The sequence below is a fragment of the Camelina sativa genome, chromosome 6 (assembly GCF_000633955.1).
Source record: "Camelina sativa cultivar DH55 chromosome 6, Cs, whole genome shotgun sequence".
Lineage (NCBI taxonomy): Eukaryota > Viridiplantae > Streptophyta > Magnoliopsida > Brassicales > Brassicaceae > Camelina > Camelina sativa.
Window position 1 is genome coordinate 18,912,005 of NC_025690.1, and position 12,904 is coordinate 18,924,908.

Sequence of the window (12,904 nt, forward strand, 5' to 3'; positions counted from 1 at the left end):
TTAATTTAATGACTGCTACATGCAACAACATTTAATTACTAATTGTATTAAGGGTCCCAAAAAACAGAAAGAATTATAAAGTACTCTTATATATTTAGATACTATTAATAAAATAATATTAAAATATCTTTTAAAAAAAATGATGAAATAAGCATGCTGTCGCGTTAAGAGTCGAACTTAACACCTCCCGCTTACTAAACGGGTGCTCTAACCAACTGAACTACGAGAGCTGTTTCACAAATAAAAGTTCACTATGAAATATTTATCAATTTATATCACAGTTGATCATTGGGTGAGGTCGACAATTCTAAAGTAACTTCCACTGTTCCTTTTTCATATGTCAAAGTAATCAATATCTTCTACGGAACTTATATCCAATATGCATACTTTTACTCATAATACTATACAAAATACAAGCTGATAAAAACAAAGTACAATTAAAATAAGAAAACTAGATACTCCTATAATATATCTTCAAACTGAATTAAAATTTTTCATAATATATCTACCATGCAACGCGGGAATATTCCCTGTAAAATAAAAATACACTATAAGAACACTTCCCATGATTAAATACTCTTATTAATATCATAATTATATTTTTGAGGTAATTATATTGTCAAATTAAATATTGTATGATAAGTAACTAAACCAATTATTTTTAAAGAAATGGCATGTGGGTATGATCTAAAGAAAAACTCAAATGTTCTTAATTAAGAACTTCTCCTCCTTTCTCTTTTCATGATTTTGTATTATTTTTATCTTAAGAAAGTCATTACGAACCTCTCAATGGGGATGCTCTATAAATAGTTAAATACACACACAACACACAACAATACTCATTCATTGTTCTAAAACCAATCAGTCACCAATAACAAAATGCCAATGCAGCAGTTCTGGTCACGACCACCATTTCTTATTTTTATTATCTATCTCATCACAAGTCAACGAGTCAACTCATCACCACCGTCACTATCTCTCCCGGAGCATTTCCTCCGATGTCTCGACACTCAGCCGTCCGACCACGGCAGTCCCAACTCAAGAACCGCCGTGACTCCCACAAACTCATCTTTCTCAACAAACCTAATGAACGGCGTCAGAAACCTCCGGTTCGCTTCTCCTTCCACGAGAAAACCAGAAGCCATCGTAGCCGCCGTAACCGAAACCCACATAAGAGCGACGATCTCCTGCTGCAAACTCCTAAACCTCGAGCTAAGGATCCGTAGCGGTGGCCACGACTACGAAGGCTTCTCATACACCTCTCCAGTACCATTCGTGATCTTAGACATGTTCAACTTCAACAAAATCGATATCAACATGAAAGACGAAACCGTTTGGATCCAAGCCGGAGCCTCGCTAGGTGAGCTTTACTACAACATTGCAAGTAAAAGCAAAGTCCACGCTTTTCCCGCCGGAGTCTGTCCCAAAGTCGGCGCCGGAGGACATTTCAGCGGCGGAGGATTCGGTAACCTAATGAGAAAATACGGTTTATCGATTGATCATATCATCGACGCTCAAATCATGGACGCCAACGGTAAAGTCTACCGTAACCGACGTGCAATGGGAGAAGACGTGTTTTGGGCCATTCGCGGCGGAGGAGGCGGAAGCTACGGCGTTATCTTGGCATGGAAGTTAAAACTCGTTAGGGTTCCGGAGAAGGTCACCGTTTTTAAACTGGAAAGAACGGTGAAAGAAGGTGCCGTTGATTTGGTTTATAAATGGCAACAAGTAGCTCCGGTTATCGACAGAGATTTATTTATCCGGTTAGAGATTAAACCGATAAACCGGAAAATCTCGAAAGGTAAGACTATTAAAGTCTCATTCATCGGAATGTTTCTTGGTTTACCAAAGAAGCTTTTAAACATAACGAAACAGAGTTTTCCCGAGCTACATTTAACAAAATCGGACTGCATGGTTAAGAAATGGATCGAATCGAGCGTTTTCTGGGCTAATTACCCAGAAAATGCACCGATTGAGCTTATGCTGAAGAGAGTATCAACAAACGAGTACTACTGGAAACGTACTTCAGATTTTGTTCAAACTCCAATATCAAAACAGGGTCTTGCAAAGATTTTTCAGACGATGATCGATCATTCACCACTTCCACGACGAGTTTGGATGCAATGGAACCCATGGGGAGGGAGAATGGCTGAGATAGCGTCTGATGCGACGGCGTTTGTGCATAGAGGTGGTAACGTTTTCATGATTGAGCATTTCATGAATTGGTATAAACCTGGAGATGAGCTAGAAGAGAAGTTCTTGTCGATTGCGAGAAGTTTTAAAGAAGCAATGGCTCCGTATGTTTCGAAGAATCCGAGAGAAGCTTTCTTTAACTACAGAGACGTTGATATTGGGATCACAACGCCGGGGTATAATGCTACGTATGAAGGAGCTAAGGTTTATGGGGATAGTTACTTTAGAGGGAATTATTTGAGATTGGTTAAGATTAAAGCCCGGTTCGACCGGACTAATTTTTTCCGGTCTCAGCAAGGGATTCCGGTTCTTGCTTAGTTTGGTGTTTGGTGAGTCTTTGATTGTATTGTCTGTTGGGGGAGTGAGTATTAAGTTGTTAAAAGTTGAAATATGGGATCCGATGAATCTATATATAGGGTGTGTCCTTTTGTTGTTTCTGGCATTGGCTGTTGATAATTTTGTGTTAAATAAAATAATGGTTTATTTTAATCTCCAAGAGAGGTCATGCAATGAAATCTATAATAAATGGAAATAATTTTCTCCTATTGTACCATGCAAAGCTTTATAGTGATGATGAGTCTGAAATGGTATCCGCGGACCACGGACGAAAACGACAACACATTAACACAATGCAGATTTAAAAAAAACTGATTGATGTAAATTTATACGTTTTGATGGATATATTTCGAAGAAACTAGAAAGTCTATAGGCATGTCCGGCATATGTTTTTCAAAGTTTGTATGCGAATTGCCAAAAACTCAGAATTGAAAATAACATGTACGGTGTTTGTATTTTTTGGGGGGTACGGTTTACATTATTGTGTTAATAAATGGCTATTTCAATCTCTAAAATCACTCAAGTTTATAATATCATATACTAAAAACTAAGCACTTATTTTATACCATCACATTTTTGGGGTTTATATTACCACTTATATTAGAGCATCTTTATCGATAGAGAGAATTTCTTAGTCATAAAAATTGATAATACAATCAAAATGTAAATTGATAATTAATTTTCTTTTTCAAAACTAAAATAAATCAATTAAAAGCTAAGACAAGATAAGAGAGTTTTTGATTTATGGGTTGTTTTTTCACTCTCTATAGTACATTTTGATTATAATTTTTTTACTTCTTGTTATTGTTTAGCCATCTTGTTAGTTGTTATAAGAAGTATTCTGTTGAAATTTTAATGGGAGGTGCTCTTTAGTTATCTAAAAAAGAAGCAAGCCTATTCGTTTTTGTTTGGATGTGTCATGACTCATGTGTAGTATGTGACTTTTTCAAGAGTAAACCTAGTATAGTAGTATTTATGTATCTATATGAACACAAAGTCATGGGTCCACTGCAAAAAGTGTTTATCAGAAATCATGGCGCGGGGTTACAGATGAACACGTGATAGGATTCACCTACTGAAAGCTTAAACAGAACATGGTCGAGTTGATTACAATTATTGATATGGGGCCTAGATATTTTAATTTTACAGTTTTAACTATGATATCGACTATTCGACTGGTTATGGTTAGTTACATTTATTAGTTCGATACAATTTTTACATGATTAATTGAAGCATTAATGTGTCAAGATTCTAATACGTACAAGACAGTCATCTTTGAGTCTCATTCCAGGCGCTTATATTCTTGATGCATGATGAAGAAGGAAGGCCTCAAATTGATCTTATTCTACAGGATATTCAGCGGCTTCTTCACAATTTCGATGAGGTTAAAAGTTTAGGTTCTCTTAAAGGGTGGTGTTAACGGAGTAGCCGAGCTCAGGAATCTAAGTTGTATTCTACAGTGCCAAATTAGTTAAAATCCAATGTGGATGTAAATCTTGTGTGAACTTTGGTTAATGAAATAGTTGCTGACTTGCTGTTGAGCTAAAAATAAAATAATGATTAATTGATATTGAAACAAAAAAAATATATTCCAACTTGCAATATTTTGATAATGATATTTCTGTTTTCTACACCGAGACCGAGGGCGAGGAGTTAATACTTCAGATGTTGGTTGTTCAACAAGGCATTATTTGAGCGGATGGATGAATATGAACTTTTTTCAATAATTTTTTTTTCGTTCTGTTGTTAATTTTATTGCTCTATCTTTCTCATAGTTTTTGAATCGTGCTACAAAATGAACGAGGGAAAAGAAAACTGATATGTCATGGCAATATAATAAAAGATTGTTTTCAATGTTTATTTCTAATTAATACTACATAGAGGACATGGCAAAGGAAAAAAACTACATTATGAGAAACATATGGAAATCACACTAACATTTCATATTGCATAAAGTGTCTCGACAAAACCAAACCCAAGTTCATAAATAATCCACACAACATTAAATTCAAGCATAACAAAATTAAACACAATGAACATGAAACGAATTCCACAGCGATATCAGACTCATGTCAGGCACAACAAAATAAACCATCATGATTCATGAACATAAAAACATAACTTCACCAATCATAGGAACGAGATTAGGAATAATAGGTGGGTTCCGTTTCTTGCTCATTAGAGGCCTTTGTCTTTCGTTTAAGATAATGTAGCTTACATTCAGGTGGGAGGGCATAGAATATGCCTCGTGAAACCTCGTATTTTGCGAGGTGTACTATAGATTCCCAGTAAAGGGGGCTCTTACGAACCATCCTTGGAACTTCCCCCACTCGCTTAACAACAATGGCCATTTTCTCTTCAATCGATGGTTGGTATCGATTGTTATAATTGCTTACATCAGTCATCGCCTTAGATGTGGTTGCCATGTATGTTACAAAATCTGTAGGGTTATCAGAAACGAAAGATATTAGTTTACAGAGCACCAATGAAAAAGATCTCACATAGGATTAGGATAGGAAGAAGAAAATTTATACAAACTAATATACAACTGACATGAGCCTATCCACCCATTACAATTATATCAAGTTAAAAGACGTTAAATGTGAGTGAAAAATACCGATTGATCGACAAATAAGTCCAGTGACAGTAACTTGAATCTCAGACTTTAAGTACCTAGGCTATATGCCTATATCATATCAAGATCATGACAGAGCACACAAAGTCAAACACTAGATCAACCTATTCGTAAGTTGGCAACGAATAACCCAGCTGATATGTTTAACCATAACATCTATAAATCCAAAAAATAATTATAATAACTAAGTCTTTCTAACCAGAGAAACTAAAGAAAGAAACAATCTAGAGAGAACATAAGACTGACAAAACCTTCAGTGGATCAAACTGAACTATGTCAATTAGAAATCATACCACGGGAGAGAGCAAAGACGAACAGTTCTTTGAGCGAAGCAGCGAGAAAAGAGTACACAGACACAGTACACACAAAAAAAAAGGTGAATGATCCCTTCACCCAAGAAAGTTAAAGCGTTGAGCAGTTTCTTTGATATTATCGTCCTCATCCCACCTATGTATATTTTTATTTAAATATTAATGAATGAAGTTATTAAAGCCCAAAATCCTTCCGAAATGGGCTTCAAAGAAATTAATTAATGGGCTTTATATACCATTTTAACGGCCAATTTATGTGTCATATGCAGCTCATTTTACTTAGGTGGGTTAGTAAACTTGGAGGCAAAGTTAAAGAATGAGGGCACTTGGAAGTTGGAACCACTAAACCAGCTTTACCCGCCTAAGTCGCCGTCTTTTACCAAGTCCACCGGATAAAATTAAAATTAAAAGATAATTAATCTGTTACTAGATGTTGTTTACACATTGATCTTGTTTACGATTAATACTTGACTACTTTGTCAATAAATAATATATAGACGATATCACGAAGAAGAATTTTACTGGAAATCACAACAACGTATATCATCTAATGACATAAAGCCAAACCCTACTTCATAATCCACGCAACATCAAACTGATCAAGCACAAGAAAATAAACCAATGTATTTAAACAATAGAGCCCAAAAATTGGAATTGAAACTGGATTAAAAGCTTCTAGATACGGAAATTTCGAGAGATGACTGCTTGAAACCCAAGACCAAGAGTAGTAAGAAGGAACTACTTCAAATAACACAAATGGGCTTAAAACGATTAGTTAAGGGGCTCTGTTTTTTTAACGGCCCAATTACCTCATTTTTACTTAGCTGGGTTAGTAAACTTGGCGGTAAAGTCAAAGAGTGAGGCACGTGGAACCACTAAACCAGCTTCACCCCGCCAAAGTCGCCGTCTTTTTACCAAGTCCACCAGATAAAAAAAAGGAAGGAAAAAAAAATACTAGTAATTACTAATTATTAATTAATTTGTTGATTAAAAAATCGAAATTATTTATTTCTAAATGAAGGTTTAAGAAAAAAAAACGAGAGGCGATGAGGTTAGAAAATGTATGGCCTTGTTTAGGCCCAGACTAAATAAAATATCGAGAGGATGCAGTTATTGAGTGAAAGAGTAACGGCAAGCTGAGTAAATAAATATGGGTGTAATTATTCAATTATTATTTCTCTAATTAACTGATACGTATTAATTCTTAATAGCCGCCAAATAACTTTTAGGTGACGGTTACTCTTAAATTTGGTTACCAAACCCAAAAAAAAATTATGATTATATATATGTTTAAAAGAAAATCTGTCCCAAATATAAATAAATTAGTAGCTCAACTTTCATATATCGATAAGCACAGGATCGCAAATAATATTACGAATAAATTTTGTTTTTTTTCTAACTTTTCATTCAGCTCATTTTGACACATTTTTTTTTACAATATACACTTCCCGATAAATAAATAACCTCAAATCAATTATTTACTATATTATGTTGGCGACGAATGATTATTAAAGCTAGATGTGATTAAAAAAACAGTAAAAAAAAAAATTATGGCCTGATAATTAGGAGGTGGTTACAAATAATAAAAAATGTAAAACCCACAGTAACTCCCTCCTTTATATTCGCTAAAACCCTAACCTCTCTCGCTCCGTCTCTTTCTCTCTCGTATATATGCGTGTGAGACAGTTAACGAGTCATCCAAACTTACAACGTTGAAGTCTACTTGAACAAAAAGGACACGACAGTAGTATCGTCTAAAATCTATCTCAAGGTCTTTGATTCTCTCATTTATCCTCTCTTGTCTTTACAATTTGTTTATTTTTTTCTAATGTATTAGCTCATTACTAGTAAGTAGTTAAAGCTTAATAATAATGCATTTAAATACTTCGTAACTCCTCCAGATGCTTAACCTTCTTCTTTACCTCTTAATTTACAGGTTTCATCTCCTCAATGTCCATGGATTGCTTAAGCTACTTCTTTAACTACGATCCACCTGTCCAGCTCCAGGATTGCTTTCTTCCCGATATGGATATGATTATCCCTGAATCTGACAGTTTCTTCCTCGAATCTCAACCGCAACTCCAGTTCCATCACCCATTGCTCCAAGAAGAAGCTCCTTCACAGACCTACTTTGACCCTTTCTGCGACCAGTTTCTTTCTCCCCAAGAAATCTCTCTCCCTAACCCTAAAACCAAAATCTTCAGCGAAACACACGACCTTGATTCCTTCCTCCCTGCGCCAAAGCGCCAGAAACTTGTTAACTCGAGCTACCATTGTAACACTCACAATCATTTCCAGAGCCATAACCCGAGTTTCTTCGACCCTTTCGGCGACCTTGAATTCGTTCCAGAAGCTTCTTCCTTCCCGGAGTTTAGAGTTCCAGATTTTTCGTTAGAGTTCAAAGTAGGCCGAGGAGCTCAAGACGACACCAAGAAACCGACGCTTTCATCTCAGAGCATCGCGGCTAGAGAGAGGAGAAGAAGAATTGCTGACAAGACTCACGAGCTCGGAAAACTCATACCTGGTGGCCAGAAACTTAATACGGCCGAGATGTTCCAGTCCGCCGCTAAGTATGTCAAGTTCTTGCAGAGTCAAGTTGGGATTCTACAACTGATGCAGACCACAAAGAAGGTAATGACCAACCCCCAAAAAACAACCTTATAATCCAATTGAAACTAAGTTAGAAGTTTTTTCTCACGAGCTGGGTTAATTTTGGTGACGCAGGGTAGCTCCAATGTGCAATCGGAAACTCAGGTTTTGCTTGAATCGCAAGCAATCCAGGAGAAGCTATCAACAGAGGAAGTGTGTTTGGTTCCGTGTGAAATGGTTCAAGATCTAACAGCTCAAGAAACCATTCTGAGAAACCCTAAGATTTATCGAGAGATCAACAAGCTACTGTCTAGAGATCTGACTAAGTAGTCTTAGTTTCAAGCCTAAAGTTCTCAATGCCTAAATTTGTGTCTGTTCTGGTTAATTTCTGTTTTTAGTTAGTGTTTTGTCTGTTGATGTTGTGGCTAATTATCCTGGTTAATCTCCTCTTAACTGGGAACTAATACTTTGTTTGTAACTTTGTATTAGTCTATGTATTAGCTAAGCTATTGTCTGACCTTTTTCTTGTTAGCAATGTATGTCCGCAAGTTGAAACATTTTTACTTAAAAGTGACGAGATCTTTCATCTTTCTTTATTCAGCTTTTTTACCCATAACAATTTTTGGGGCTTATTGTTTCGTGGGTCTTACAAGATTTAAGCCCGAACAATAAACAAACTCTCTAGTTCTCCCGATAGAAAAGGGCCGTTGAGTGATTGGTGCCTTGATTTTGGGGATTCTCGAATTTAGTATTTACTACTATTTTTTATCACGCCTTTATATTTACGGGGGAACAAAATTTAAGTTTATAAAATCTCGGTTTATATCTTTTTATGAAGTAGTTTGGTTATAAATTAAATTTAGAAACATCATTTAACTGAGTTTACTTCTATAATACTGAGATTGAGTTGTAGGAACTAGGAATCATGGGATCATGAGGGAGATAGTCCGTAGTCGTGCTCTAATGTTGATCTTCATATCACTTTTATTTTTTTTTGTTTATTCTTTCACTATGATGATTATTTTTTAACTTTTAATAGGGGAACGTGGGTTTTCCTTTAATTTTGGGAGTGTTTTGGATATTAATACACTTAAAGATTTTTTTTACAAATATCATACTATTAAAAACTATATATCATCAGGAATTGAATGAAGAAATTGCCACCTTACTAATAGTAATGATATATGTGTCAAAAAATGATTATTTGGTATTGGTATTTTTTTTAATTTTTTAACCTTTTTTTTTTCCTTCTTGACTTGTGTGTATGTTAGCTGAGTTTTCACTTAAGCTAGGGGAGAGAATGTTTCTGAAGATCATGCTAGACTAGAGTTGAGAAAAGTCTGCGTTGTGGGATATATTTAAACTTTCAAAACACCACATCGTACTTATTAACTCAATTAAATATACTTACTATAGTAATAGCAACACCATATTTTATTATATACTTAATTATTCATAATTTTAGTTTATCTATTTGGAGGGATTACTGATTAGTCTTAAATTTATTAACAAACCATCATTATCACCTTACTGGTTTATTCTCCTTATTATGATTTAATGTTACAACGAAGCTAGTCTAAAAAGCTTATCGATGGGACTTACCACTATACTTTATCATGTTATTATTTTCTCGATATATAACCAAAAGTTAATGTCCCATAATTATACTCAAAATAAACATCATAGTAAACACTTTCATTAATCTAAAAGAAGGTGACACCAAATAGTAGCATCCATAAGCCTATTTACCCACCAAAATCTTCGTCCAAATTAATATTGGCCTCTCGTTCTATATGTCCCATCGTGAGAGAATAAAATAAAAAACCATAGAAAAGTAAAAATTATGATAATTAAACGTGTAATATTCGACTGTTCTTTTTGTCTTGCCCCCTCATCAAATCAAATACTTTCCTTAGAAAATAATTTTAAATAGGTTGTGATGCAACTTTTCTTTCTATCAATCAGAATCCGATGGATTTGACAAAACTTAAGGTCACTATTTCCAGAATGATTTTGATCAAAAGTTGAGATCCCACACACTCTCTTCTATCATCATATAATCTTTGTTACCCTACCGGTGATTCTTTTTTTTTTAGTTGTTTAAGTTAATTGAAGAATGTGTTGCACAAATTTATTTGATTAATTTAATTTTTAAAAACATGCCGCTGTAAAGAAACTACAAATGAATTTAGTCAAAGGCAAATACTAGCCGGGACAGAGAGTTCAAGGTCATGATGGATAAGATTAGAAATCAAGAAAAATCAAGAAACAAAGTAGACGACAAGTCTATTTCAAATATATGTATAACATAGCTTATTTTAGTCAATAAATAATAGGATTTAAGTAAAATAAAAACAAGTTGTACTAATTAACTATTAAGGTAAGAAAGTTCGTAAACGATGCCGATTTTTTTTGTAATACAACTTCTCAAATAATTTATACAAATGTCATACGAGTCACAATTCAGCCAGAATGAATAAAGACTATTATATGGGATTCTCATTTAATTCGTCCCGTAAGAAAAGCCATGAAACTAGGGTTTTCTTCCTGCCTTCCAAGATCATCTACATGCATGGTCAAAAAGAGAAATTGTTCTCACTATCATGAACTGTTTTCTTAAATTTATATTCGATTTTTAATTTTAGTTTTTGGAGATTATTTTTCAAACATCTCCTTCCCCAAACATTTGTTTAAAGGAAAAATATCAAAAGGCAACATCTTCACAACTGAGAAATTCAATTATAATTAATGGGTGAGTCTGAGTCATGCTACTAATACTGTGGATGGACATCTTCGCTTTGTGTCCCATCCACCAATATTCCTTAACCCCACTTCTCTTGCTCCATCCCAGTACCAGTTTAGCACGCACAAGCACAAATTTATATACACACGTATCACCTATGTGTATATCTATGTCGTTCCATACCATAATTCCTATTAGTTAATTGATTTAGACTAAACTGGATAAATTAATGACCCTAGGATTTATATTAACTGTCTTAACTCTTAACAAGAGCCACATAAGCTCTGGCCACCTCTTGAATTTGAGTTCATTGTATGTAGTTAGAAATAGCTTGTACCAAAAAGCAGTTTTCAAATTATAATTCCAATTGGAATCTGAATTATATCAATTTAATGTGAAATATGAATGCTTATATGACAACAATATTTGGTCTTTTTCTGTAAGCACTGAAAATTAGTTTGGAACTCTAGTCTGAGATCTTCGGTTATAGAAAAAGGAAAGAAAAAATAGTTTTGCTCGTTAAATTTTATAAACAGTCTTTAAAGAAAAATAAAAACACATAAGCTAGCAAAAATACAATGGAGTTTTAGTGAACTAGATGGATCTCATCTAAAAAAATGAATTGTAAATGACTTGAATTCTCTTAATTGGCTACTCGGCGGTGGCATGCGCTAGGACTAATACGTCATTTAGTACAATCGTATCACAAGAATAATATAATTCTATGTTTACATAATTAGAATATTTATAAGGACCTTGAGGAGTCGTCGTCATCAAAGAAATCGCTAAAAACGTCGGGAATGGTCGTTGTGTTATCCATGTTGCCTCCGCCGCTACTGTGAGATAGCAATATATTCAAAGAGTCTCCCTCAAGCTCGTCAAGATTTGCGAAGAAATCCTCCGGCTGATGTTGAAACTCGGGCAACAACTCCGGTCTATACGTATCTTCAACGTCATTATCGAACTCCATATTGTCATGGCGCTCCTCCACCTTCTCCTCTTTAACCCCCGCGGCCGCATAAGGAGGAGGAGTGGAAGAAGAAGGCAAGTGGGACTTATTGTGTTCGTCTTTGTTATTATTGTTTTGGGAGAACCTGGATGAGGGAGACGTAGTTGTGGCTGCGGTTGCGGTTGAGGATTTGGAAGAAAGGTATGATGAGGAGGAGGAAGAGGAACGAGTGGAGCCGGCGAGAGCATTGCGTTGAGTGGGCCATGGATGGTTATGTTCAGAGGTGTAAGTAATGACTAACATGTTTGGATCAGTGCGGCTACGTTCGACTTGTTTCCTAGCTGAACAACCTTTTGAGCTGCTACATCTGTAGTAACCCCTGAGAAACAAAGAATTTATCCTTCAGATAACCATCAAAGACTTTTTTTTTTTGTATATATATCATTTCAGATTTATTATTAAAAATAATAATCATCAATAAATCTGAATGATATCCTAGCTTTTCCGATGGAATCTATATTATGATTATAAGATAAGTGTGCATCAAATGTCCCAATAAGGCATTTAATAGGCTTAATGTGGGCCGTAGAAAATTAAACGAACTTTATACTTTTATAGTTCCATGCTAATGATTGCAACTGCAATATTCTTTGTGAAAGGAGATGCAAAGCTGCAAATTCTACTTACATGTGAATTCTTTTTCAGTGGTTAATCAACAAAAAAAGTATTCCTTTTCTTACGAAACTTGGGACGAAATAATAAGACACAATGGAACTAACCGACATATACATTTTTGTATTAAAAATAGTGATTTTTTCATGTTGTTACAAAACTTTCCTATTGAAAGAACATACTTAATTATATATTTATATATATTCGTAATATGTATAGTCAGTATAGACGATCGCGAACATATAGGGTTATTATAACTATAGAAATGCATGAATATATGTGTGTGTGAGTATTACCTTGGATAAGGAGAACCTTTGATGGGTTTTTGACCGTACTTTCGCCAAGCCCATAGATCAGACGGAACCACTTCTCCACTGGACCGGCTGTTCATCGCCGCTGGAGCTGGTATGCACACCACTTTCTTTGTCTGGCTCTTCCTGCATCCATTTTGAAGACCCATGTAAGTATTACGTCGT

The 12,904-nt window shown here is 35.0% G+C and overlaps 3 protein-coding genes and 1 long non-coding RNA gene across 4 annotated transcripts; 2 read left to right on the plus strand and 2 right to left on the minus strand.

The window, feature by feature from the left end:
• Positions 823-2,684, plus strand: LOC104699234 (berberine bridge enzyme-like 4). The gene has a single exon (XM_010414570.2). The coding sequence runs from the start codon at positions 880-882 to the stop codon at positions 2,509-2,511; it is 1,632 nt and encodes a 543-aa protein (XP_010412872.1). The 5' UTR covers positions 823-879; the 3' UTR covers positions 2,512-2,684.
• Positions 4,450-5,588, minus strand: LOC104792238. The gene is made up of 2 exons (XR_769039.2): positions 5,458-5,588; positions 4,450-4,969 (listed from the first exon to the last, which is right to left on the minus strand). It is a non-coding gene; the product is annotated as an uncharacterized LOC104792238 (long non-coding RNA).
• On the plus strand, positions 7,426-8,439 carry LOC104792239 (transcription factor bHLH53-like). The gene is made up of 2 exons (XM_010518341.1): positions 7,426-8,106; positions 8,200-8,439. The coding sequence occupies exons 1-2, from the start codon at positions 7,426-7,428 to the stop codon at positions 8,392-8,394; spliced, it is 876 nt and encodes a 291-aa protein (XP_010516643.1). The 3' UTR covers positions 8,395-8,439.
• Positions 11,382-12,860, minus strand: LOC104792240 (probable WRKY transcription factor 35). The gene is made up of 2 exons (XM_010518342.2): positions 12,725-12,860; positions 11,382-12,135 (listed from the first exon to the last, which is right to left on the minus strand). The coding sequence occupies exons 1-2, from the start codon at positions 12,817-12,819 to the stop codon at positions 11,553-11,555; spliced, it is 678 nt and encodes a 225-aa protein (XP_010516644.1). The 5' UTR covers positions 12,820-12,860; the 3' UTR covers positions 11,382-11,552.